Source organism: Tyto alba, unplaced genomic scaffold (genome assembly GCF_018691265.1).
Source record: "Tyto alba isolate M040663 unplaced genomic scaffold, T.alba_DEE_v4.0 Super-Scaffold_6, whole genome shotgun sequence".
NCBI classification, from domain to species: Eukaryota; Metazoa; Chordata; class Aves; order Strigiformes; family Tytonidae; genus Tyto; species Tyto alba.
The window spans coordinates 20,641,986-20,669,027 of record NW_024881327.1 but is presented as its reverse complement, the minus strand read 5'-3'; the positions used below and the strand labels follow the sequence as shown (position 1 = coordinate 20,669,027).

General features: G+C 36.4%; 1 protein-coding gene across 14 annotated transcripts in view; it reads left to right on the top strand.

Annotated features, from left to right (window-relative positions):
- Nucleotides 1-27,042, top strand: part of SORBS2 (sorbin and SH3 domain containing 2) — a 167,096-nt gene that overhangs the window by 95,575 nt on the left and 44,479 nt on the right. For 5 of the 14 annotated variants that reach the window (XM_042807623.1, XM_042807616.1, XM_042807617.1 and 2 more), the window contains 7 exons: nt 5,144-5,623; nt 10,592-10,736; nt 13,052-13,227; nt 18,421-18,487; nt 19,598-19,642; nt 20,859-21,045; nt 24,132-24,246. In XM_042807623.1, coding sequence (XP_042663557.1) covers nt 5,144-5,623; nt 10,592-10,736; nt 13,052-13,227; nt 18,421-18,487; nt 19,598-19,642; nt 20,859-21,045; nt 24,132-24,246 — 1,215 coding nt within the window. Of the gene's footprint in view, nt 1-5,143; nt 5,624-10,591; nt 10,737-13,051; nt 13,228-13,932; nt 14,079-18,420; nt 18,488-19,597; nt 19,643-20,858; nt 21,046-24,131; nt 24,247-27,042 lie in introns of those variants that run through there. The other 9 variants (XM_042807628.1, XM_042807620.1, XM_042807626.1 and 6 more) reach the window with 7 other exon arrangements.

The window sequence follows — 27,042 nt, the reverse complement described above, 5'->3', positions numbered from 1 at the left end:
CCTGAAATTTGGCAACTGGGTTTCTTTGAATAAAATGATAAAAATTTCTGTTGCTCACAGGGATCATTAAGGAATGTAGCCAGCTTTTCAAACTGCATCAATTTATTGATCTCTTGTCTGCAAATTTCAGCTGACATCCTCCCTGATGTTCAACTTTTAAATAAATTCCAAACATTAGTATGAAGAGATGTGTCTGGCATCACAATCGAGTCATGGAGCCAGTAGATTTTGCTAACTCTGTGTTAAAATACATACCTAAAACAAATCAGCATGTGAGGTAGTGTAAAATTCTGCATCAGGTGAGGTCCCAAAGCCATGATGCCATGGGCTACAGTTAGAAATAAAGGATACAGCTGTATGTCTACAAAGATTTCTTTTCTGACTCATATCTCTGGTTGAAATCTTGAAACTATTCTAATGCCAAAAATTATGACCCCCTTTAGCACTAAATTTTGTGGTGTTTGGAAAGTTCACAATTTCTCTCACATAGACAAATTAACTTTCGGTATGCTATGCCTGATAGTACTTTCTTTTTTAAAATTGCTTTAAATTTGCAAGCTCTACAGGACTTTGTGCACCAGTTAAAATACTTTTGTATATGCAGATCAAAGGTTGTTACATTAAGCTATATCCTCTAGGGATGCTCTCAGACTGTAGATAAGGCCCACCAGCAATGATCAGAGCTGCCACAGAAACTCAAAAACCAAACACATGTAGAAAGATGCTGTAAAAAAAAAAAAAACAACTCTCCCTCTACATCTGGGCTTATGTATGGGGAGGAGAATGAAGTAAGATTGGCTAATCATCACTTACTTTTTAAGAGGTGATGGATAAGAAATACTGTGCAGACGTGGTTATCTACATGTGTAGGAAACATGTACAACTACATTATGTCACAAAGCATAGAAAAATGTAGCCGAGAGAGCTTGTATGGTCCAAGTTAACGCACAACAATTTTTGCAGTATTTTTTAATGTATCTTGTTATGTCTGTGCTCCTATTTGCACTTAATTTCAGATCTTATCTGCTGAAACTTCAGGAGCAAGCAGAAGTGTGGTATGAGTCACCAAGTGACATTTTGTAAACACTCCTACTCAGACAAAGGTTAAACCCCTTAAAAGTATATATGAAAAGAGAAGCATTCAAGTTACTCAATATTAGGGTTTTTTACATTATTACAGTCTCAAGAAATACTGCTGCTCTGAGCCATAGTGCAGATAAGGGAGAAATAATCTATTTCAGTAGATAAATTAGTATTTGTTAGTATGAGACCAGTGGAAGTAAATTCTGTTGTCCAAGTTTCTTATAAGAAAAAGTTGTAAACTGATGAGGAATTCTGAGCTGTCTCTTCTGAAATAAACACCTGGTATTTTTATGTTCATTATGTTCATTTGAATTCCACAGATGAGTGAATGCTTGGTTTAGTCCTAGTGTCCTGGAGGAATAAAAACTACTGTACTAGATGTTTATGAAAGTGTTTCTTTTGCCAGCCTTATAGCTATCGACACACAAATCAAGGAAAATAAGTCTGGAATTAAAAAAAATTGTTTCTGAATCAGTTTTTCTAATACATTACTGTGTGTTAGATATTGACAATACATTGAGTGATGTAGAAGGGAGAGAAGACAGGTTTCAATGTTGTAGGGTCTGATGGCAAGCCAGAAAAATTGAGCACATAATTTTCATTTTAAGTTCTGTATCACTAGTGTGCCTTTGCACAAGGACTGAACTCCACCTCCTTATACTGAGTTTAGAATAAGAGGGCTCAACAGTAAAAATGGGCATAGGACTATAACTTGCAGCATCAGTTTGGAGATTTTGACATTAGCTTTTAACAATTAAAAATAGAGGTATTTTTACCCATTTGTGCAAGAGTATGGGTGTAATTTGATTGTTGACTACTAAACTCTGCTATGCATTAACAAAATGAGTTTATTCACTCTGAGTCTCCTTATCTGTGTCTTGACTGTTGAAGCAAGGCCAGCACTTTGGTGTCATTAGTAATCTCACACCACTCCCCGCAGATCTTGCATTAAAATGATAGATGACTGGTTCTGAAACCCATTATAGGGTCACACGTCTACTTCATGTGAATCGAGTAGCAACTGTATTCTTCAGGCCTGACATTCTACTGTTTGATGGAAGGTGAACATTTTTAAGGACCAGCGGAAAGTGACACTTGAGACCTTCAGTTCACTTCAAGACTGTGATGACATTTATCTCTCTCTCAAGCGTTGCTCCACAACACGAGATAATTATGTAGCCTAACTAGTTTTTCATCATTCTAATTGATTAAGTACTTGTTTGGCATTTATATGCCTGACTTCTGCTAGCATTTCTTGCTCTATAACAATAACAAACAATCTGAAGCACACTGAATGGAACTGGTATTAAAAGTTTTCTGGAATGCGTTCAGCCTTGTCCTTCTCATATTTTTTCACGGTGATGAAAAATATGGATTAGTAGTAGCCAAACGTATCTGTTTAGAGTTTACCAACACCCCATGTTTTTAAATGATGTAATCAGTTTTTGAAAATAATGCTGGTCTAAATCACCATTTCAGCCACTCTCCCAGAGTGATGGCTGTACCTATGACAGAAATCTAGAACCAGGAAGAATATTCAAGTTTTACTCTACAAAGCTGAGAAATTTCATGTTGGGAATCAATACCTAGAGTTGCTGCATTCCTTCTACCCATGTTGTAAGAATTATAACTTTATATTCTTTTTAAGAATTTGGCTTGATGAAATCAGCTATTATTTGCCAAACGCAATTAATTTAATCCTTTAAGGACTCAATTTCACTAGCTCTCTGGATGCACCCTGAATATCTGTTCTTGTGTTGTCCATCCCTTCTTTTCTTAAGCATGCAGGCAATCTTCTCAGTTTGAAGTCTTACTATGTTTCCTGAGTCTCAAAAATTTCCTGTTATTTTAACATTTTAGAGTAATTTACATATTTTGGCTCAGTCATATGTAACTTTTCTTCTGGGGATTCTGAGAGGATATCTGGTCTCAGGAGCTTCAGAGCTTCATGTTGGCTCAGCCTCATAATTGCACTATGATCTCCTGGTTTTTATCTCTTGAATTGTGACATGGATGATGAAATTCATCATGAATGATGGTTTTGTCTTCCCTTTATGATTCTGTGAGGTGAACTTATGGATTCTTTTATGTATCAATGCACACATCTTAAACTGCTGATATACTGTGCTGTATAACCAGCTGTTTCACATCTGCATATGATTTCTTTTCATTAAATTAATTTAATAGTATTCCACTGTTCTTTTGAAGTTTCCATTGGCAAATCAGTTATCTCTAAAAAATCATATCTCCTTTTACAGTCATACACAGAATTATCGATTTTCTGATTAAGAAGTAATCTGTTCAGATTTACTCTATGAAAAGATTTATCATTTTTTTCAGTTGTAGATTTGAAAAATTTGTGAATAAGATTTGGATTTTAAGCTGTTTGACTACATTTTATCACTATTTTAACAGCAGCTTCTGGCTATTTTTGTGTACCCCAGAGGTTCAGTCGTGCCAAAGAGTCCTTTTGCACCATTTGGAAAAAGTGATGGATATCTGTTCACATGCTTAAGATTCTTTTCTGAAATGCTTATTCACAGGGACGGTCCCAGTGTCCTCAGTAAGGTTATTTGTTTAAATTCTAGTTGATCTTAGCAAGAATTTTGGAGCTCTATACCCAGTGACCTCCCATAAGTAGCACAATCTGGGTTGTGCTCCAAGTCTTCCGTAAGGGCTTTAGAAGATATTTTCAGATTTTGGATTAAAATGCCAAAATGGCATTTTAATCAGATGGCTTGAGACATTTTTTTAGTTATTAAAGACATTTGCCTATTCTGAGCATAGAAAATAACCATAATATTATTGGTAGCAGTGTGATATCTATGAGTAAATGTTTTTTTAAGTAGTAGTTACTGCATATGGTATCTTACGGTCCTCTATTTTACATATATTTAAAATCCCAAACACTCTTTCCCTGCAGCTATTCCAGAGTTCCTCTGCCTTATCAAAAGTGAAACCATTAGTGCTGAATAGACAGTATTTCGATGAACTTCAGGAACTGATTGAAAGCTTGTGGTTAATAGTATAGAAGGATTTGTGCAGCTGTTTAACAAAGTTTGGATTCCGACATCCTTTTCACGTATCTTTAATTTGAAAAGAAGCTGCGGATGCAAAAAGCCGGTTTCACGACTAGTTTAAACCCAGTGTCCTGTGACTGATTTGAAATAGCAGAACATTAAGCTCGTACAGTGTGTGGCAATTTTCAGAAACACTCTTACAAGGACATTCCCTTATACCTTTAAGGAATTATGCTGAAGTTGAACAACTAGCATGTTTTGTTCCAGTACGTAGTCATCCCTGTCCTGTTCATGTGCTCCCAATCTATGTTTTCCTCAGGTTTATACCAGTTACCTTAAAAATCCTTGTGTCCTCTAATGTTGAAAAGGCTCCTATGCATACACCTTGCCCAGTAGGCTGACAGGGTGCGTCCAGGGTGCTTGGAAATTCTAAGATCATGAAAGTGGGTTTTATTAGAGGTGTAACAGAGAAGATGTAATCAGTCACAAGAGGCACAAAAATCCACAGCCTATTGCTTGCAGATCATATGAACATTCAATATCAGTGTTTCCATTTAGCTTGCAGTCCTGCCTATCTATACGTTACAGTTAATTTCAAAATGATACGTGTCCTTTCACAAAAAGAGAGGAACAATTTACAGAGATCAGACTTGCAGATACTTTTTTCCTTTTGCAAACAAAATGAATATTACAGTGTCTAGCCTCATATTTCCATAAAGTATAAAATAGTGTGAACCTTCTTGATGCACAACCGAGATCATTAATATATGCAGTATATTATGAATATTCATCCCCAGCACACTATGGTTTCTGGCATTGCTTCCACTAATATTTGATGCATTCATTTCTTTCATGTTTTCCTACTTTAATATAGAGCGTGGTTGATTTATTTCCTAATCCATGTGAATGTGAACTTCCTTAGGCTGCTGAAAAACTTAACGCTTTTGTAATTCTCCTACACACAGCAAGAGGCAAAGGGAAAAGTTTTTTATTCATTTGGTAATCTGTTTCTTTTCTTATTTTTTTTCCTCAAATCTCAGCTTGGAAACGAGAAAGTAACTGCCCCTGTGATGGAGGTAAATGCTTCACAGACACACAGACAAACAGCAACAGAAGCTTCTCCACTGCCTCTTCCTCCTCCTGTGGTACCAGTTAACAGAGCCTCTTTCTCACCAGACAGTGGCACCCATCTAGTATCATATTCTTTGCCAACGCTTGATGATTTTTTGCCTTCATGCTTTTATAAAACCCCGGCCCTTTCACAATTTTCATATAAATGCCCATACCTAGCTTCTGAAAGTATTATCCACAGGAATGAAACAGCCTCTGTAAGCACAGATTCTGCCATGAGTGAGTGCTCCTCCCGCACAGTGAGTGAGTCCTCCACAGCCATTCTAGATGAGCTGCAGACTTGTAGCTATGATACTACTGACTGCTCTGAAACACCTTCCCCAACCTTGAGCCAGATGTCTGCTGTGTCAGATGGCACCACCTTAACCAACACTGCTGCCACTTCTCATGTAATTATGCTTCCTTTTTTCCTCCTCCGTTTTGCTCAAACAGGTTGTCAAAGGGCTAAAACATTCAAACTTGTCTGTTATCTCATTACACAGACAAGTATTCCATTAGTAGTTTTCTGTGTTCTCAGTCTGACAGTATGCTTTGCAACAGTTGTTTAAAAAGAAATAATTGATATAGCAGATTTGGTAATAGGAAAATGATACTAAGTTGTTGCACAGTTGTATGGTCAGCTAAGATGTATCAAACACTTTGCTTAAAATAAATTCAGTAAATATCCGTTCCAAGTGTACTAAAAGCAAGTGGTCTGTAGAGTTCAAAGAGATTTGTTTAAATTAGTTAGCAAAGTACAGGTTTGTGGAGTTTGTAGCCTGTGGGCTACCACCCTTTTTGGTTTATACTGAGGTATGGATTTCAGTAATATAACTTGTAAATTCATAGTAAATGTTGGCAATATTTAACGCAGTTTTTTCCCCAGCCATTACCACTGACTGCACTAAACTGTTTTTCTCTCCTCTAACTAACCTTTTCTTCTCCTAAGCACACTTTCTTACAGGAGTGAACTTCATAAATAATCTTGTAGAACCCAAGTGTCTTGTTACTTTTCTCTTGGTTAAGTGAAGGAAAAAAACAGCAGGCAATTAGACATTTTATACATACATTCACTTTTCTGTACCTTAATACACTCATATACATGTAGAAAGAAGGTATGGAATTTGGGTCAAATCCAGATCACTGCTTATTTCTTTTGAGATTATCTGCATGATTAAAATGAGTCAGAACAAAGCCCTTATTTCAATTGAGCAGTTTGTTGCTGAATTACAAACCAGAGATATGTTCTGAGACCAGAGTTTTACTGGGTCGCAACAGTGTTCAGACTTTGTACAAATATTTCAACATGCTATCATTTTCAAGTCTGAAAGAAACAAACAGTGTATGTATTTTTAAAGTTTCGGGTATATTTTATAAAAAATATTTGAGCCCAAACTTGCAGAGACACCTGGAAAGTCAACGAGCTATTGTCAGTGCTCTGGATGCTGTTAAAAAAAAAAAAAAAAACCAAACAAACAAAAAAAAAAGGCATGTAAAAACTGTCATTCCTTAATCTTGTAACACAGCTCTGAAACATTTTCTTTTTTTTTTAAAGAATCAGTACTGTGAATCTGTATATAGCCCAGTAGTTGTAACCATAGATACAATAATCAGTATAGACTGGTATGTGTAAATAAGGCACAAGCATTACATGACCATTTACTAGCTATGGGAAGTATGGAACATATATATTTCTTTCTAACCTACTTCTAAATCAGCTAACTGTGTTTTCTTTGAGTACCATTTTTGTAGGCTACAATGAACAGTCCTTCCTTCTTTTTTTTTTGGGGTAGTATCCCGGTAGAGGGATATGTTATGGTCAGATATGATCACCACTTTCTCTCTTAGACATGGCAGTGATGTACATAATAGTTGTTCACCATTAATGGACAAAAAGAAGAGTCTCCCAACAAAGGGCAAAAAACCTCAGACAGTCCTAAGAGCCCCACAGAAATCAAACTGCTAGCAAGACCCACTTCTGCAGTGTAGAAAAGTCTTTGTCTCCCATCCTCTGTAGAGGAGGGCCAGATGACTATAAATTCATGAAATAAGATGGTGGGGAGGCTGGTGGCACACACAGGTGCTGCTATTGGCTCTACTCCTGTAATGATCCTCATTCTCAAAGGATAATACTGTTAGTTTTCTAGATGAAAATCACTGAGAGAACAATAGAGGTAATTGAGGATTGTGCCATCCAGCACTGTGCCCCCATAAGACAGAACCACGCTTTTAAAGACATTATGTCCACACTGGGGATGCATTTGTTTATCTTGAGGTCTTTAAGGAGAGCTTGAGCTTAGGCAAAAAGGTTTTTACAATGGATCTTCTGAGAAGAAGAAACAGCATCAGGAAGAGCTGAATCAACAAAATCGTAAAATATTCCAGGCAAAAGACAGAGCTAAACATAAAATTGTGGTTAATTGGCCATACTTTTAGTCACAGATTACAGATTCTTTGAAAACCTGAAGTATGAGAATTGTAATTCTTATTTGGGCTTATGCTTAGAGTTGGAATTAAAATCAGAGAGCAGCTGGTTTTGGAAACTATTTTTTCTGATTCTATTCCAGTTATGAACATTTCCCTTATAAAGTCATTTTCCTGGTTTCTTTTTGTTTATGTATTTTAAAATTGTGGAATCTAATGGAAACTTGGAAATGGAAGTACACATTAGATTTTTGCCTTTTCCCAAGTTCTGGGACTGTCTTGAGCTTCAAGAATTGAGCCTGAGTATTTTAGCCTAATTCAGTGCATTGAGGCCAGGGGTGTGCCGTGCAGAATTGTTGCAGAAAACTGCTCAGACATCTGTAATGGGACCTCTTTCTCTTTGCTGCCTGTCTCAACAGAGAGAAAGTTATAAAGCAGCTCCAGTCCCAGATAGATGCCTTTCTCTCCTCTGATTCAGAATTCCAGAGAGCTGCTCTTTCTGATGCTCAGGCGAATTATAGGAAGTTTAAACCTGGTACCTAGGAGGAATCTTTACCAGAGTTTGATTAGCTAGCCGCAGAAGTAGGTGGCTCTGCTGGCAGTGGAGCACAGGTGAAGTATACTGGTGAAAAAAAACACATGGAGGAGCCTAGGGAAATGAACAGCATGAAAGAAATGAGGATTATCTTCCCAGTAAGCTGGAAAATGGGTGCATTTTGGTGAAACAGTTATTTTCTGTATCATCTTATTCTCCCACAAAGGGAACTGATTACCTAGGAAAGTAAAAGGACTGATTCATGAATAGGCCTCTTAAAGATTTCACTTCCTTATAAAATCTGGCAACAAACTCTGTCACCTGGAACTAAAGTATCCTATTCTCAGATTGAAATGTCAGTGGATCCCAAATGATTCCAAGGGCAGGAAAGGCCCCTTGGAACTTGAAACTTTGCAAAACTCTCTTTTATAGCTAATGCTTTCACCAGTTCAAGATGCATCAGATAAACAAATGCAATAACCACCTTTACAGACACTTTCCTCCGAGAGAAAGTCATTAGGAACTAAGAAGTTATATCTGAGCTGATATCCTCTCTAAAACCTTTAGAGGAAAACCCAAAAATGTCATATATGGACATGCTACATATACATTTATTACTGATGTCCATCAGCTACTTGTGTGGGTCCTGTTTTCATAATACTGTGTACTACTTAGTGTAAGAGCCTTACTGTCTAACCCAGCTAGTTGGGAAAGTCCATCAGAGGAATATCTTAATTTTTTATTACAAGAGTTCATAGGAGTAGCTTTCCAGTCTGCAAAGAACTCACACTAGTGATGCTCCTGTCTTCAGAGAAACAAAAGCCATAGTAAATGAGTAAGAAGGTGTGAGGTTCTGGACACAGTTGCACCCTGCCTTCCCTAGAAACAAGCTTTCCCAAAAAGACAATATGCAGGAAGAGAGAATGGCTGAACCCCTGAAGTAAGGTAGAGATGCCTGGCCTCACCTAGGATTCTCATCTGGAAATATGGCTTAATATCTCTGGAAATGCTATATTTGAGCTCATGTAGCTTTGTCTTCTTACAACTCCAGGTTCTCTTGGAGGGGAGAATGGTGTGAGAAAAGCCAACTTAGTTTACATTTTGGTTCTTGATTTTATTAAGAAATGAAACATTTAAGCACACAAGTTTTAATGGAGACATCACCACAACACAAACTTTTCAGCTCAGTTCTGGAAACAGGCATCCTTCAAATGAGAAACCCCTGAATGCATTTAGGAGTTCATATGATGTCTGCACAGGAGTCAGAATTTGGTTTGCTTTTTTAGCTATTGGAGGCCAAGACATTGAATATTTCAAACCAAATCAGTAATCTCCAAAATACAAATGTATGCAAGAGGTCATGAATAATTTCATTTTTAAATGTAAAAATAATATGCCTTTTAGTATGTTTTTTACTAATGCTTTGCTTCATTGGATATTCTCATGTTCTCATGTTTTTACAACATATTTTAGTTCTTCTCTTTTGTTATATATAATCGAGCAAAGTTTGTAGCATTAAAGAAAGATTCTGCATTAAAAGAGATGTTATAGAGAGCTTCCCTCCCTTTTCTGCTGAAATATTCACTATCCTCTCATTTCATTCAATGCTTTCTTAATCTCTGTTTTGGTCCTTGCAATACTCCCCATAAAAGTGCTACAGCCCAGCTGTGGGGATTCTAAACCTGGGGGCAGGGAAGCAGATTGTTTCAGAAGTACCTGTTCTGACTGAAGCCTAAATGGCTTGTGATGCTGCTATACTGCCAATTTACTTAGCTCTCCCATTTTATTTATTTGATTTTGTTCTGTTGTTTTGTGTATTTTTGTTTATTGGTGCTATTTATTTTTAATGTGATAGATGACATATCAGCATCCCATAGTCACTCCAGCTGGCTTCCATTTTTTAAAGAAGTTTTGGCTCACTCTCTTTAGCTAGTCTTAATGAGACTTTTCCCTTGGGTATACACAGAAGTTCCCATTAATATAAATAGGGCTTGAACATCTGCATTAAGGGCATATGTTTCATGGAGTGAGTGATCTGTGGCAGGCAGCCTTTGTCACACAGTGAGAGGAACTTTTACTACTATCTTCATTTTATATTGCTGTCAGACCTCTGCAGACCTTGTTTGTGCCATCTTCATTGCCTTGATCGTGGTCTTTCTGTCACTTTCCCATGACTGCAGCATGCTGCACAGACAGCATGTACAAGGAGAGAAGAGGGGAGGTATGGGGCATATAAGGAACACATTCTGCTCCCCTTGTGATGAGTTTTGTATTTCAGTAAAGGCAGATGCCATTATGGCTAGGTACCTGACAATTTGTATTTGTTGTGTGGATGACAGTTTTGCATCACTCTTTCTTTGGGATGGCAGTCGGAGGGCTTTGTGTGTAGTTTAATGGGATATTGTTTTGTTTCTCTCAGGCTCAGATCACAGTGAATGGGAACTCTGGCACTGCTGCCAGCCCAGTGAGTCACTTTCAAAGGCCTTTTTCCCCTTCTTCAGCTTACCCTCCACCAGCTTCGCTCAATTCCAACATTGTTATCATGCAGCATGGCAGGATGATGGGTAAGCCTCACACAGAGTATTTACTTTATACATTATGCAACATATTCCAATTCATGTGGCAAAGACTGCAAACAAATGCAGAGTGCTTCACATCCGTAATGAAGGTATTGTCTATTCATCTAGCTTGGGAAGTAAATTCAAAAAAATAATAGCATTTATTGCTAGATACAGTAGTGATCCTGAACTGGAGTAGCTATTAAGTTTTATTACTTATGTGTGTGAGAGTGACCTCTTGCCACCTTTCTACTAGCTTTACTGAGGAAAGAGCATATATCAAAATAGCTCAAGCTGTGCAGCCCCTTCAGAAATTGCCTTCTTTAAGAAACCAACTTTGTATGTTAGTTCTCCCCACAACTTCTGTAATCCTCAGTAGAAATACTGCCAACAAAGGGAGGGGTTCTGGGCTTTTAAACACCTAAAGCCATGTCAAGCTATAATTTGTTTATGTATTTTTTTGGTAGGACATTGTTAATTTTTTTTTTTTTTAAATAGATGATCAGCACTTTTTGCCAGTACAATATAGTTTTGCCAGAACAGTCATTTGCTTGATGCTTTTTCTACCAGTGTTTTGTATATTCAGATAAGACTATACATGCAAAATAATTTGAATATGATCCTGGAGTTTACCTTTTTGTTGTGCATGCAGGAAAATTAGGTAACAATTCTCACTCTGAGACTTACAGCTTAGACAAATGCTGCTATGTCTATCCTAGTCATAAGTACAAAAACTGTATAACATGGGTTTCTCCACATCTCAGAATTCTAGATTCTTTGATTGCTCTCCGTTTGCTGATCTAAAGGCCTATCAATACTGGTTTGGATATACCTGAAATAAGTAAACTTTTACTCCTGTATGATGCTGAAGTTCCACAGTAACAGCCTGATTGAATTCTCCTTGCTCGTGTTAAGATCCCACTGGTGGCCTCTGTTTGAGGCCTGTGAAGAATGAAGGGTCAAATCCAAAATGTTTTCTAAGTTTAACACCATGCATTTTGGGAAAAGGGCCCAAATATTCAGACATTTGCCACACAGTGTTGCTCCTCACCATATATGTGTAGCACTGGATTATTTACACAATTTCAAACTGGAGTAAACAGCTGAAACAGCCATGCTAAAGCCAGCTCTCTGCCATAGGAGTGAGCAGAAATATTCAAATTAAAATTAGATCTTTCTGTCACCAGAGCTTCTTTTGCTGATTTATATCTCAATTCAAATATTTTGCTTCAGAAGAATCAACAGATGTTAATGTCACATGAAAGGCAATTGTAATTTTCACCAATAGTGTTACAATATTTATTTTTACTCCCTACATTCATTTATCCTGCAATGGAAATGTCTCACAAGCATTGTACCTGCTCTTGCAAAAAAAGATGCTTTGTCATAGCAGCCCACTAATTTGCTGGAACATGCTGCCTGAAGGAGTAGGGCTCTTTTTCCTGCATACAAGAAAGAAGTACATCATCTGCAGCAGTACAAATTTTCACCTGACACATCGCAACAGTGAAATGTTTTTTGTTAAATAAATGACTGAATTTTAGAGGGAAATGGTAATAGTGACATATTAGTTTCACTAGTTATAAAGGAAGACTGGGGGGAGAGGGGTAGAAATATTGCAAGTTGCCACAAACCAGTAGCAGCTTGCACAGTTCACCTGAAGTACTGTAGGTGGATCATCAGGTTGCTCTACGCATGCCAAGTTACTGAGGTCCATTTTTATAGATTAAATGCAGAGGCACTTAAACATACCAACATTCACTTTAAGGGACAAAAATTGTACGTCAAAATTTGTTTTTTAACTTAATGTTTCTGAAGACATATCACATAAGTCTTTGTGGAAGGATGTTTGGAATCTGTTGCTGTGCTTACAGAACAGCAATTTTCTGTAATTTACAAGACTTGGGGCAGGGGGGAGAAGTTTTGAAATCACATCACTAGTTTCAAGAAATGGATAGGAAAAGTATAAGAGTTTGATTTATAGGAAGGCTGCTGCCACTATTTCTCAATAGATTTTGCTGGGTTGTTTTTTTTTTTTTTTTCTTTTTATGTGAGCAATATGCTTTGAAAAAGTGCCTCTAACATAAGAAGATCTGAGTTGAATAGTCTGTCTGGTCCTTAAATAAGTTTGTAATTCTGTTAATGTAACATTAAGCAGGGCAGCCCCAGCTAAGATGATTTTTTTTTTTAAGTGTTGTATATATATGTGGTTAAGATTGTTGTCAGTCTTTTTACAGCATACTGAGCTGGGGAAGTGTGTTATAACTGCCAAGTGTGATTATTGTATTGTTATACAATATTCTGTCATGTTATCTTTACAGAGTCCACAGAGACATACTCACAGCATGTTCAGAATGTTGGCAGCAGCACCACCACCAGTACAATACCAATCTGTAGATCCTCAGAAGAAGAAAAAAAAATTACAGTCATTAAAGCTCCACATTATGCAGGGATTGGCCCAGTAGATGAATCTGGAATCCCTACAGCAATTAGAACGGTAGGAAATTCTGGGGAATCTGTGTATGAACTCATACAATGAATTGATTGTCGGTAATGGGTTTTTCACATTCTTCTAGTCTTATATAATGTGGAATACAGTGTGTGTAATCAGCGAGCTCATGAATATAATATTGTGCGTTGACGGAAAAGGAGAATGCTGATGGGAGTGTAATTGGGCAACCTCATGTTTCTAGCTTTAATTAGAGGTAGCCAAAATTTTGTGTTTCTTTCTTGCTTCTCTTGTAGTTCTTGCCTTTTGGAGATATGCAGTAATTGCACTTCCTCTGTTATTTGTAAAATAAATTTATGCATACTATATATATGAATGCATGGAAATACACATATATACATATGTTTATGTATATGTAAAAATCTCACGCTTCTGCGTTTTGGGGGGCAAGTCATCAGGGTAGTGTAGAAATTAATAGGTTTGTTCTGATAATACAGGGTAGTGTAGAAATGAATAGTTTTGTTCTGATAATAATCTAAGTGACTAGCATTTTTGTGGAAGGGCAATATAAAATCATTGTGCCCTTGAGTGACGTGTAAGCGAAGAGTGTGGAAGCCCTTTCATTGTGACGAGCCCAGTTTTGATCATCTGCCACTGCTCACTGCTTGAGTGGTCCCAGGATGTGGAACTGAGGAGTTTTGTTTTCGCTCTGCTGAAGCATTCTTTCCACTGTGCTGTCAGGGCAGCCTCTTCTGGCTGGTCCAGAGAGCACAGTGGCAGCTGCACTAGGTCTGTAGAGGAAGTGCTTGCTGGCCTTCCCAGCCAGAGAAGAAGTGCTGTGCTAGCCGGAGAGAGTAAGAAGAGTGGGAGCCGGGATGAAAGCGGCAGAGCCCTTGCAGGTGAAGTCTTTGTGAGGTGCAAGGATGTAGCAGCTGTTTGTTGGATGTATCCTCTCTGCCAGTACTGACGTATGGCGCTGTGTTGTGTTGCTAACAACTGCTTCCATGGATTGAAAGATTAGGGGGAAAATCAGGAATTGATTGAGAAAAGCAATAGGAAAAATTCAGAATAAGTGGTAAGATGGGGACAATTTTGATAAGACTTGGGGGGAAACGCTGGCATTTCTTGCTTTATTTTTGACATAAAAAGTAATACGATCAAAATCTTTTAAAGTGAATAAATTTCTTTGTGACAGTGCTCTAGCTTCCTACCCCCTTTTTAAGTAAATAGTCCCTCTGCTTTATATAGGATAAAGTAAGTATTTTTGTTCATATTTTTTAAACAGTAGATTGATCTATTAGGGTGCATATCAGTTACGTAAGATTATAACAGAAATCCCCCTCAAATGTTCTTAACAGAGTTGGTAATCTGCCAATCTATATTTAACTTTTGGATTGTATGGTCTGAGTCTCTCAGATTGTATCCTAAAATCATAATGTAATTTGAATAAGGACATTTTTCAGCTGGATTTGTTCTCATTTTTGTTATGTTTCAATTTCAAAATACCTTATAGCTTGTAAACTTAGTATTATAGAAGGGATTCTCACAATGAGATATGGGTTAAAAGATTATGCTAGCATGTGTGTATGTGTATCATGCGCCACTTTGTGTCCTTATCCTGCTTCCTTAGTACTTAGCTGGAAGTGAGACAGTTTTCAAGATATTCATTTGAGATTACATTTTAAATGTGCATGAGTATATTTGAGCACTGTGTACCCCAGTCATGTCAGAACAAAGGTGACATAGTTGTCAACAAAAGACTCAAATATGCTGCACCTTGACACCTCTCAAAAGTGCAGTACTATGCATAAACTATGCAAAATTGCTATAACTGCATTTCCTATGAACAGTAAAAGGTAGGATACATCGCTTGCCCTTTCTCCAAGGTCAGTAAGCAATCCAAATAGGAATCTTCTCCCAGAAAGTTCGGTCTTACTCCATCTGGAGAGAGAAAGAAATTTTCAAATTAATTGAGTTTATCGTTGCATGCAAAGTTTAAAAGTTTCTTATTCTTCCATCTTTATGAAAATGGCAACAGTCTATCAAAAAAAGCAGTAAATGCAGATTCATGTGACATACACACTGTGTTCCAAAACACTATGCTACTCATAGGTAAGCTTGTAAATAAGAACTTGGGAGTATCTGTATTGCAGATTTGGAATGCTTTTCAGGAGTAGAGAGATTTTTCAAGCTGTGGTTATCTCCTCCAAGTGTGTCTATACTCTCAGAATGTGGTTTGTGACAGCCGTTTAGCTAAGGAAAGCAGAGTGATGTTCTCTTTCTATTCCTGCAAACCCTCTGTCCAAAGATGCTGAGAGATCCTTTAAAGCTTTCCCTTCTCTCAGAACCTCCATCCCATGTTAGCATGTTCCCTCCATACCACTTTAGCTCCTGTCAGCTCTGGGAAGTGCAAGTCTGAAGCCTGAAAATTCATATTGTTGTTAAATTCTGCCAGTGTGCCAAGCCCTGCCCCAAAGATGGTGAAATTCCAATGAATTAATAATGAAGTCTTTGGAAAAGAGACAGTAAAATGCTGTTCACTCAGAAAAGCATTCAGTCAAATGGCACCACCAGCGTTTACCACTGATAGGGTCCTAAGAAAGGAAAAACAAGATTCATGGAAAGCAGTGTGACTGCACTGTTTTAGACTATCCAAAATGATTGCTTCATGTCTAACTATCAAAATTATTCTGTAGACTGAAAAGGCCTCTATTTACTAAGAATGAAAAAAAAAAAAAATGAGTCCCACCAACTCATTTAACTCATTTTAGTGTAATAGTGGTGTAATATTTCAGCTTGAAAAAAAAACAAACACAGAAGGTGCACTGAAAGTCATAAATGCCTCCTGTAATTGCATACTTTCTGATGGATTATTAGAATACTGGAATGATTATGGACTCTCCTAAGTACCAACTGCAAATACTTCTTATGTCCTTTTCATGCTATTTGGCTGATTGTTCATTCATATCTGATGCTACCATGTTCCAACATTTAATTGCAACAACTACAATGTACGCAAAGCAGGATGGCATCTGAATGGCTTGGCGCATTGTGAATACTGCTAATACTCAGACAAATGTTGGTATGTGGGATTAGTGAATATAAATTGAGAAAATATATTTTAAAATTAATTTATTCTATTTCTTAACTAATCCTATCTGGTTTATAGTGTAAAGCCAAATTATTGGCTGAGGCTTTAAACCCTACGATCGGGGTTGGGGGGCAGATAACAAGAGAAAAATGTTTGAACATCAAGGAAGATGTTGGAAAACCTTCTTCTCTGGTCATGTGGGAGCTTCTGCATACCTGATCTCTGTGTGGAAGCCTCCTGTGGATTTGTGGAGGACCTAACTGATAAGGAGGATCCAGCAAAGAGATATCTATGCATCTTTGACCCTTGACAAACTGTAGGGTTATAGCAGTGATATTTATGCACTGTATTCAGTCTGTTCATCTGTTGCTGATTCAAACACTACTGGAAGACTCTTCTTGGTCCAATACAATCAGAAAGTCAGTTGTGATATCATAGGACCATTGCAGGTTTCTACTGCTGTGGGAAATGAGAAGTACCATGGAGGTTATGCCCATCAGCATGAATTTCTTCAGACCTTTTGGACTTGAAAACTTTTGAACATATATGACCTTGGAGCACCAAACAGTATACTTGCTTCAAATCCAGCTACATTATTCTTTCCAGAGTTCCTCTGGTATAGATGTTTAATAGGGAAACAGTGATAAAATGGTCCAAATCTGTCTCCGAATATCTTCTCTTTGGCAGAAGTCAGGAATGTTGTAGGTGAGAGAAGGGACCTGGTCCTGACACAAAACTGCATCTCCTTCATCTTTGTCCTGCAATCAGGTCTGGGTAAAAAGTATCACAATCAGCTTAAATTTCTTTCTTCCCCAGCAGATCCCGGAGTTCTTCAGTTGTCTGTCAGCTCTTCTTTTGAACAATTTTGCTTTTTAAAATATAATTTAGTAGCAATTTTATGAGAGCTTATACTGATCCCTCAAAATGCAAAGGCATTTTCTGCCTATTCCTTTATAGTAAGAGCTCACCATTGTTAACAACACAGATTAATTGTGTACAGTAACTGTAACAAATATTTAGGGCAAAAGAGTGATTCACTAAACTGGCATGGAGCCAAGTGAACACACAGATCTTTCACTTATTTTGTAAGAAGAATTTGTGGATTTTCACTTTACATGGTAAAGAGGAGTGGGCAGAGTAATTGCAGATTTAGTATTAGCTAATGCAAGAAAATGCACATCAAGAGGGGTCTTTTGAATTATCCCTGTGCACCATGAAGTTTGAAGATAATTTTGTACATCTGCATTAAAACTTTTGATTTTCTGACTACTGTGGAACAAGTAAAATTTTAGGACCTAAGAAGAACAATACTGAAAATGTGTTTGCCTTTGTTTTATCTCCTTTTTTGAAGTATTATCGTCTTAGCTCAAAGAAAATTGTGACAAAAGGGAAAATGCAGAAGGGTAAGAGAAAAAAAATAATTAGAAGCATGAGCAAATGTTGATATGAGGAGAGTTTGGGAACTTTGGGATTGCTTAGTTTACAAAAGTAAGGATAAATATAATTTAATGAGTGGCTATTGAACGGTATATAGCATTTACTTTTCTGAAAATAGAAAAATAAGTTAAAACTAAGTTGCCTGGAGAGGAAATTTAAAACTAATGACAGGGTATACTGTTTGTTTACAATCCAAACATTAACTCTTAAATGTGGTGTTGTCTGAATTATTTTATCAGTAATATTCCAATGTTTTTCTGCTTTATTTAGCAATTACATTTTGAAGATAACTTCAGCTGGAAGTTGCCAGGAGTTCAAAAGCAGCTCTTCTTACATGCTTGTAATTGTAATTGCTGAGGTGTTCGTATTTTCCTATAAAGTATGTTGCATTCATCATTGCCAGTTATAGGGCACTAAGAAGGTAAACTTGATCTGGCACTATTTCCTATGTTCCTAACCATTGTGCCATGAAAGATCAGAGTCCAAAACTGACTCAATCTTCAGTGTCTTCTGGAACTTGTTACAAGAATTCATAGATGAAAAGCATATATACTCTCTTTGAAATTAGATGGTATGAAAATGATTATATTAAATAAGGGAGAAAGCATAATAGACTTTTTGTCCAGAATAACATTAAGTGTCTATTCAGATCTGTACACACAGGGTTGTTTGGGAGGTTTTTTGTTAATTGTTAAAAACTGTATTTTATTTAGACAGTTGACAGGCCAAAGGATTGGTACAAGACAATGTTCAAGCAAATCCATATGGTTCATAAGCCTGGTAAGTATGCTTTTGTCTTGGTTGGGTTGTTCTCAGTGGTATTAAAAATGCACTTTTCTGCATTTTGATTGTCTACTATGTGAAAATACAAGTGTTCACCAAGTGTTGGAAAATGAATCAAATCAAACGGTTAAATTCAATGATAGATTTTACTGCAGAGAGCACTATTTTCCTCTGCTAAACACTGAAAATTTCTAGTGGGTTTATTTTATTAACTAAAAGTAAATAAAAATTAAAGTCAGATTATTAAGATAGATACGCAACCATTATGATTCCGTGTCATTGGGGAGTTCAGTGAAGTGATCCTCATCTCCAGTTTGAGGGATGAGAAATTGGCCACTGTAAATCTCATACCATACCAGCTTTCTTTTGGACATCTCATGTGTTAGTACAGCATGGGCTAGTAAATAGGCTGTTTTGAGGATACATTTTCTGTCTGAATTGAATTTTCTTCATAAAATGTCTTATCTGGTTTTGCTGAAATGGAGCTTTGGTGACATTACTAGCTTTAGAGTTAACGTCTTTTATCATGATTGTCAGCAAGGATGTCAAGAAACTGTATAAATGGCAATTATGCTCATTACACCTCTGGAAGGAAGGAGATTTTATTTGTTTGAGGTAGAGCTTGCATTCAGTATGGTCACACACAGAATGTTAGTGGGAGAATAAAGAATGTAAGCAGAAAAATTTTGGCTTACAAAATCTATTTTGAACACTAGTCACATAGTAGATATTTGTGGTTGCTTTTTGTGGTTGAAACAACAACTTAATAGTCTCTAGTACAGGAGAGATGACAAAAGGAAGAAATCGAGTTTGGGGAATGGAGAAAAACAGACAAAAAGCTGTAATTTGCGATTCGGTGCTAACCGGTAAGTACATAATATGGGTGACATGACCAGAAGATGCCATTTTACCAATAAGATGGTAAAAATAGCCTACAGTAAGTATAATGGGAAGAGAGTCTTCAGAAAACACCTGTGAGATGAGGAAAATAAATATAGCACTTGATTGCCTACCAGTCTTCTGTTTGTATTTGCAAAACCAAAGCTGCTTTGCTGGGATAAACTGACACATATTTCACTACTGTAACATGTGTATTTCTTTTTATAGATGACGACACGGACATGTATAATACTGCCTATGCATACAGTACTGGTAGGAATTAATCCCTCACTTCAAAATGAGTCTTTTGTTAATGTCAGCAAGTAGCAGGGGTAGTTAACTACTCATGCTTGCTTTTATAATGATTATATAAACCGTTTTTATGATCTTGTTTGATCTCAATTGGTGTTTTTTTCATGCCTTTTTTCCCAAATGAAACAAACTTTGAATTTTGTTTCATTCTTACCACAGAAATGGATTGCAGCTGTAGGCCTCTTATGGCAGATGAGATACACTGTAACACTGTAGTTTATTGATTAGATTGTGTTTATTTTCACTAGTGATTGTGAGTAACACAGTCTTTCCTTATCAAAATGAAAGGGGAACTACTGTGTGGAAGTACAAATGCTAATTACTGACATGGAAAGACAAAAAAAATGTACTTGAAAACACCTTTTAAAATATGCAGTAAGACTGCCTAATAGATTTTTGCCTAATATATTTATGATCATTTCTGCTATAGGCACTGGTGTTGATGTTATTTATCTGCAAAAAAGACATATTCATCTAAGATATATAATTGTTGTGTCTTTCAGAAGATTATAACCATGTGGTAAAATTATTTACAAAAACAAAAAAGAAAATATGAATAGACTATATGTGCAAAAAAAAAAAAACAGTGTCTTATGCAAAAATGCCATTCAAAATTCTTCCATTTCAGAGTTTCTTGCATTTGACATGCTCTCATACTGCCTTTCTCTGTACTGTTGAGAGCATTTTTGTGTCTCAGTTGTTCGAGATCTCTTTAGACTCTTGTGTTCCTCTTCAAGATATGCTATTGCCTTGTTGTCCCACACTAACAGTAATTATTAAAAAATTTTTAAAAATGTGCATTTCCTGCCTCTTCTCTTCCTTCTGAATATAGAACAACTGAGAGGCAGGGTGAGCCTGGGAATTAATGACAGGCTGTCATTTACAGCTCTGATGGATATATATATAGCCATTAACTTCTCCCCCCTCAGATTAATCATTAGTTGATTTTAACTATACTGCACTTTATCTGTGTGCTTGTAGTTTTATATATAAATATATAAAAAGTACTTTAATGAACTACATGGTATATAGCAATGTACTTTTTAAAATGCATTTACACTGTTTTGTAACCTTGCAAGTTTACTGAGTAACTGTGGGTTTCTTGTAGCATTCTGTGTTGTGTTTTATTAAAGCTCATTCTCATGCTCTGACTATTTTTGATTTTGTTTTATATTAGGTAGCTACAGCCCATCCTTCTCTGCTCAGGCACACCCAGCTGCAAAGACGCAGACGTACAGACCATTGTCTAAAAGCGCTTCTGACAGTAGCTCTGATGTCTTTAAGGTCTCATCCCCTTTACCACCTCCACATGTGCCACCTCCAGTACCACCACATCGTCTGAGGGAAAGGTCTACACCAGAAAAGTAAGTTAGCATATTTTCAAAAAGTGTTCTTGGTATCTAAAGTAATCCAATTACAGGATACCACAAAGGATAAAATAGCAGCTATAGAATAATATGACTTCAAGGGCTTTATTCAAGGCACAGTCAGGTGATGAGGGGTAGTCTTCATCAGTAGTGTGGGCATCGTGTGGTGCTGCCGTTTCTTCAACATGTTAAAGAAGTGCTTATTCTTACAGGTGATACCACCATGAGCATTTAAGATTTTAATTCTTATTAGCGGGATTGTCCTGCTTGTCCTGTTTCAGAACAATCTGTGCTTTAGCAGCTGTCTTGCATAGTTAGTCTTTGAGTAGGACTGGCAATTTATGGCATCCAGTAGCAAAGAGAAAGGATCTAAAAGATGATATCAATTGAAATTCAAGGAAGAGCAAAACTGTAAGAGTGTACCAGTCAACCCACTTTTTCCCAGAGGTCCAAAATGCTTTATATCCCCATTTTTTCAATCTCTGCCTCCATTTTGGTAGACCAAGAAGGTGTTTACAGATTAAAGAGGCATTACAGATTTCTCATGGTTTTCCAGCTTCAAACTTGCTGCACAAAACCAGGTCCCAGTTGTTAGAGTCCTGTATGGGAAAAATTAATACTTAATAACTCAGGAAAGAAATGCTTATCCTTCTGATAAAACCATGCAAAGTGCCCTGCACACAAACTCTATAGGTTCTTCCGCATATCGGTAGCTACTAGCTCAAGTAAAAAGCATTTTCTTTAGTGTTTAGATTAATGAATACTACATGCAAATATAATATTATGTTCTTATTCATTTATGTGTGTGTGTGTGTCTGTCTGTATGTGTGTATATATTTTATCTAAGAAAAGGGTCATTTTTTGTTCCATTTGTGGCTACGAGCCCACCTCTCTTGGTTACACTGAAGTAGCAGAATAGAATTTGCCCATTTTTGTCAGCTTGGACTGACATTGTAATCATTTTTATATGTAGAAATTGAATTATATTAAACAGTTTCAAATAATTTGCAGTTTGAATAAAATATTATGAGAAAAGACCGTACTAAATGTTTAAAGTTAAGACTGTGACTATAGGTTTTTGAAAAATTTGTAGATAGTAGAAATCTGAAAGGTAATCCAGCAGATAAATGTATTGCAGAGGAAAATGAGGCTGCTCGATTGTTACTGATTTTGGCTACTCCTGTTGCTGAGGGCAGGTTGTCAAGAGGAAATGCTAGGAGTTAGAGTTGGGCTACCTCCCAAAGGTCCTGAGGTTTGAACTTTGCTAGCAAGTCATACAGAAGTGTAGATTTTGTTATCAAGGCACCAAAATGTGGATCTGCTTAGCTTTGATCTCTGAAGTTATGTGAGTCATCATCCTGTGCTAGGCCAAATGCCTTGGTCACAGAAACTGAGGCCTGTTGCAGTTCCTTTTGTCAAGTTTGAAAATAACTGTTTCAGCACTGAATTTGGAAGTTTAGTCTCTCCCTTTAATCTCCTGCATGATAAGACAGGCAGTGGAAATCTATGTTCTCCAAGCCAGGGGATGCCAAATACGTTGGTTATGCTTTGACTGCTGCTGACAGCTATAGCTCATCAATCTTTTCCTGCCATTGGGAGATTCTTTTTTTAATTACTTATAAATCCTGAGTTTTTGAAATCTCACATAAGAGGCTTAGGTCCACATGTATCACAGTTTCATAGCTGGGAGGCAAGATATGGTTTGCATTAACAGTTGGGCTCAAAAATATAGTCCATAAGGGATTACAGGCTAAACGCTGTAAATTAGGTGAACTGAGCGTGAATCAGAATTTCAGTAGCATCCTTTCTTTTTCAGTGACTTGCAGTATAATGCAACTTGATCAGAACATTTCCATTTTTCCTGTTCATTCCCAAAAAATACAACCTTTTCTCCTCTGAAATTAATTTTTTTTTGTCAGGGAAAATAAACAATAAAGCCCTGTAGAACTACTTCCCTTGAAATGTAGGGCATTTTATAAATAGAGGTGTCTGTATCCCAGAAATTGCACTCACAAACATACTGTAAACAAAAGCTACTCCATAGATTATTTTAAGGCACGTGACATGTGCCTTACGTCAGGTCACATCAAACCAAGTCACATCAGAAAGGCTGATAGAACTGATAGAATTTAATCAGTGTATGCTCTTTCTTACTGTAAATACAGACAATAGCTGATAGTATTTTCCCTTTCCTTTCCCCCATTCTTTGAGTTACCAGTGGGTCATTTTACACAGAACTAAATAAAAAGATGTGTTAACTACAGTTTTCCATATGTGGTGTAGGCAGTGACTACAAAAACTGCCATGAAAAGGTAGCTCTCACTGCGATAGTAACTAGCTAGCTATCCCCCCAAAATGTATAGGTAGCTATTAATACAACATGGTAAATGACTGAAAAAGTATAGTAGTAGGACTTACTTTTTCTTCTTTGCATAGCACTATTAAATTGAAAGCAAATTTATAACTATACAGAAAATGGATACATTTCTGTCCCAAAGTCCGCTGCCAAATTCTTGTCTTTGTTTATTCAGATTTCCAAAGAAACAGCATACTGCTTATAAGGATGTTCAGGAGGAGTTCTAATACAGATCAGCATAAAGAGCATCTATTAGATTTTCACACTGTCTTTTAAAATAATGCCTCATTTTTTGTCTCAGAAAATTTTGTAACTTTTTGATTATGGGCTTACTATCATATTGTGTGATGACAAAAATATCTACCACTTGCCTATATTAGTATAGTGCATAAAACAAGTACAGTAAATTTGCAATTTGAGAAGGCTTGTCATGGTATTTTGACACAGTATGTCAGAGAAGTTTTTAAACTGGTCTACCAGTTACAACAAATATAGGCTGAGCATCTCTAGTATTTTTCCTGCTGTACTGAGTATACCTGCTGTAAACTGGTTAAGATGATACAGTGGTTAAAACATTGGGATGCTAGGCCAGACATTTTCACAACTGAAATCTGGAAAGAGAAACCATACTGAAATTCATTTGTTTTTTCATATTTCTCTTGCACAGAGCTGTAAAGCAGATGGCGATGACAGTAAATTAACTCAGTTGCTTGTATTTGTTATTTAGAAATGACTGGGATCCCCCTGACAGAAAGGTAGATACCCGCAAGTTCCGTTCTGAACCAAGAAGTATTTTTGAATATGAGCCAGGAAAGTCATCCATCCTTGAACATGAAAGACCGGTAAGACACATAAGTGAAATGGGTAATGCAGTAAGAGGTTTGATGAGAGGTCATCTTTTTATTATTTACTACTGATTATAAATACTTAGATGAATATTGAAGGACCTTTTTCAAATGTGATTTTGCAGCAATTTGTCTTTGGTGTTTCCTGATGGTTGGGTTGAAAATGTAGGTTTGGCTTATGCGCTAAACTTAGATCTTCTGGTATTTCCAAGAAATCAAATCACCACTGTGCAAACCTAATAGATGATGAGCAGAACTGTGAAATAATGGAAGCTGCTATTTCTAATTGGCATGCATCTCCAGCAGTCATTTTCAGTTGTATTAACAGCACATATGAGATCTGATTAATTAATGCATAAAAATAAGCTATTTGCATATTCAGGGTGCACCTAATTATACACATAAGGAGATTTTGATCAAATACTGGTCAAGGATGCCCAGAGAGCCTGTGGAATCTCCATTTCTGGAGGTGTTCAAGACTCACCTGGACACAGCCATGAGCAACCTGATCTGATTACACCTGCTTTTAGAAGGACGTTGGACTAGATGACCTCTGGAGGGCTCTTCCAGCCTCAATTACTTTGTGGTTACTGATGTACATTAGCACATAGTTAGAAGTCTTTATTCCTGATTTCTGAATCATGATTGCTGTTGTGGAATTTTTCACAAGCACGTCTGATAAAGCTATGCTTAATGCATGCAAAATTACCACTAACAGAAGTTTTTGTTTGCTGAAAGACACATTCACCCACCTTTTCTGATTTACCTTTGCGCTATCTCAATGCTTTCTTATTTTAGAAAAACTGCTATGTATGAGTGTCAATATTTTCTTTTCTTGGTCTTTTACTTCAAGGCTGAAATGGTTGAGGGAATCCAGTTTTAAAGAAGGGATTTCTGTAATCAGTACTGGATTATTATTTGCTTCTGTATTACTGTATTACATGCTTGTTCACAGAATTTATTTTACTAACTTAAAATAAACTAAGCAAATAATTGAATTCCAGAATATGTAGTATGTCAACAGTGTGAAAAACCTGTACTAAGCACCTTTCCCTTGTGTTTTTGTGATCTTCGCAGGAATATCAGTTTTGTTAACTGGAAAATACTAAACTGGTTTTCTGTGAAATTAAGTTCTTGCAAAACTGATGCATTTTTCAAAGAGGAAATTGGCATTTCTACAGGAACTGCTAATTAATCAATATAATGAAATGAGATTTAGTATTTATTGTGAAGATGAACTTAAAAGTGATGACATTTGTTCTGAGCTCTGTTTTGATTGCCATGGCTGCATTACACACACTGAGGTCACTTACCAGCCTTCACAATGCCAGAGAATAACAGCAGATTCAAGTTAAAAATAAGAAATTTACGGTGGTGGTGGTTCAAGAATGGCCTCACTTTTGTAATAAATTACATTTTCTACTAATGTAATGTGAAAAAAAAGAATTAATATCGGAATTGCAGTGATGATTAGTATGATCACAGATACAATTTTTCAATTTTATCAAACTAATTAAATGTCAAAAAAGTGAGCTTTGCTGACCGCTTCTGAATCCTTTTAACTTGTTTATGCATTTTATTTTTGATGTTCTCAATCAGGAGGTTGGATTTTGAGCTTGGTTTGGTCCTTAAAATATTTTTATGCAAAAAAGCTTTAGCCATGTTGTACTTACTGAGCAGCACCAGTCAAGGGCAAGATCACACTTTATCATCTGAAGTTTAGACTAGAAATTTAGATTTAGCTGATGTAAGTATAAAGAAACATATCTTTGTAGAATAAATTTTAAAAGATGAGGAAATAATATTCGTTGATGGAATGGAGAGATTTTTTATGTATGATTCAGAGCTGTAAAAGATTGGAAAATGAGATTTAATGTAGAATACGAGAGATGAAAGTTGTGCTGAGACTGGTGTAATGTTATTAACTGATATAAAAATAGTTGAAACAAGCTATCACAGTTTTATCAGTCTAGAATTTCTGCTGTTGATAAAGATGATGTTTATTTTTATGTATTTAGATACTTCCTTTGGAACATGCTACAAAGAGAAAAAGATTTGGTTACAGTAAAGTGTTTGCTTTCCTTCTGTTCATTGGAAGTAAAACAGCTTCCTAAAGGATGCTCAACAGAGTAGGTCAAAAGATTTTTTTCTGTGTAGGAAAAGCTGACACCTGAAAACAATGCAGTAGTTCCAAAATCATATGAAAATTCCAAATTCTCAACTGTGTCAGTATTGAATGAGTTAAGTCTTTCATCTAGATAATCTGAAAAGATTTGATTTTTAATGTCTGAAAAATTGTTCTGATGATACTGAAAGAAAATTTTAATCAAAATGTGGAATATAAAAATAAATAGTTAATAATGTAAAATATGGACATTTATAGCATCTGAACTAGAAATTTCTACTTTATTTTTTTTGTCAAAAACAAGGCAAAGTGAGTTTCTCCAACACTCCAAATCTTAAAATTTTTTGCTAAATTTAATCATTTCCATGTCTACATGATTGCAGTTTTGATGGCAAAATAATCTGGGGGAGGAAAAAAAATATTTACAGCTACCTTATATAATAATAAACAGGACAGATGAGGTTTGAAAGATCAACATTTCCTCTATTGAGGTAGGTACTACATTGGAACTAGTTGTGATTAATGTGGAGATTAGAAACATGGGAAGAATATAATAAAATGAGATTCAACGTAAAAATAACATCTAGTGGGAATATTATTCAGCAGATCCTCATTCAGTAGGTCAAAAGAATGTGAGAAATAATAAGCCTAAAAAAAAAAATTACCTA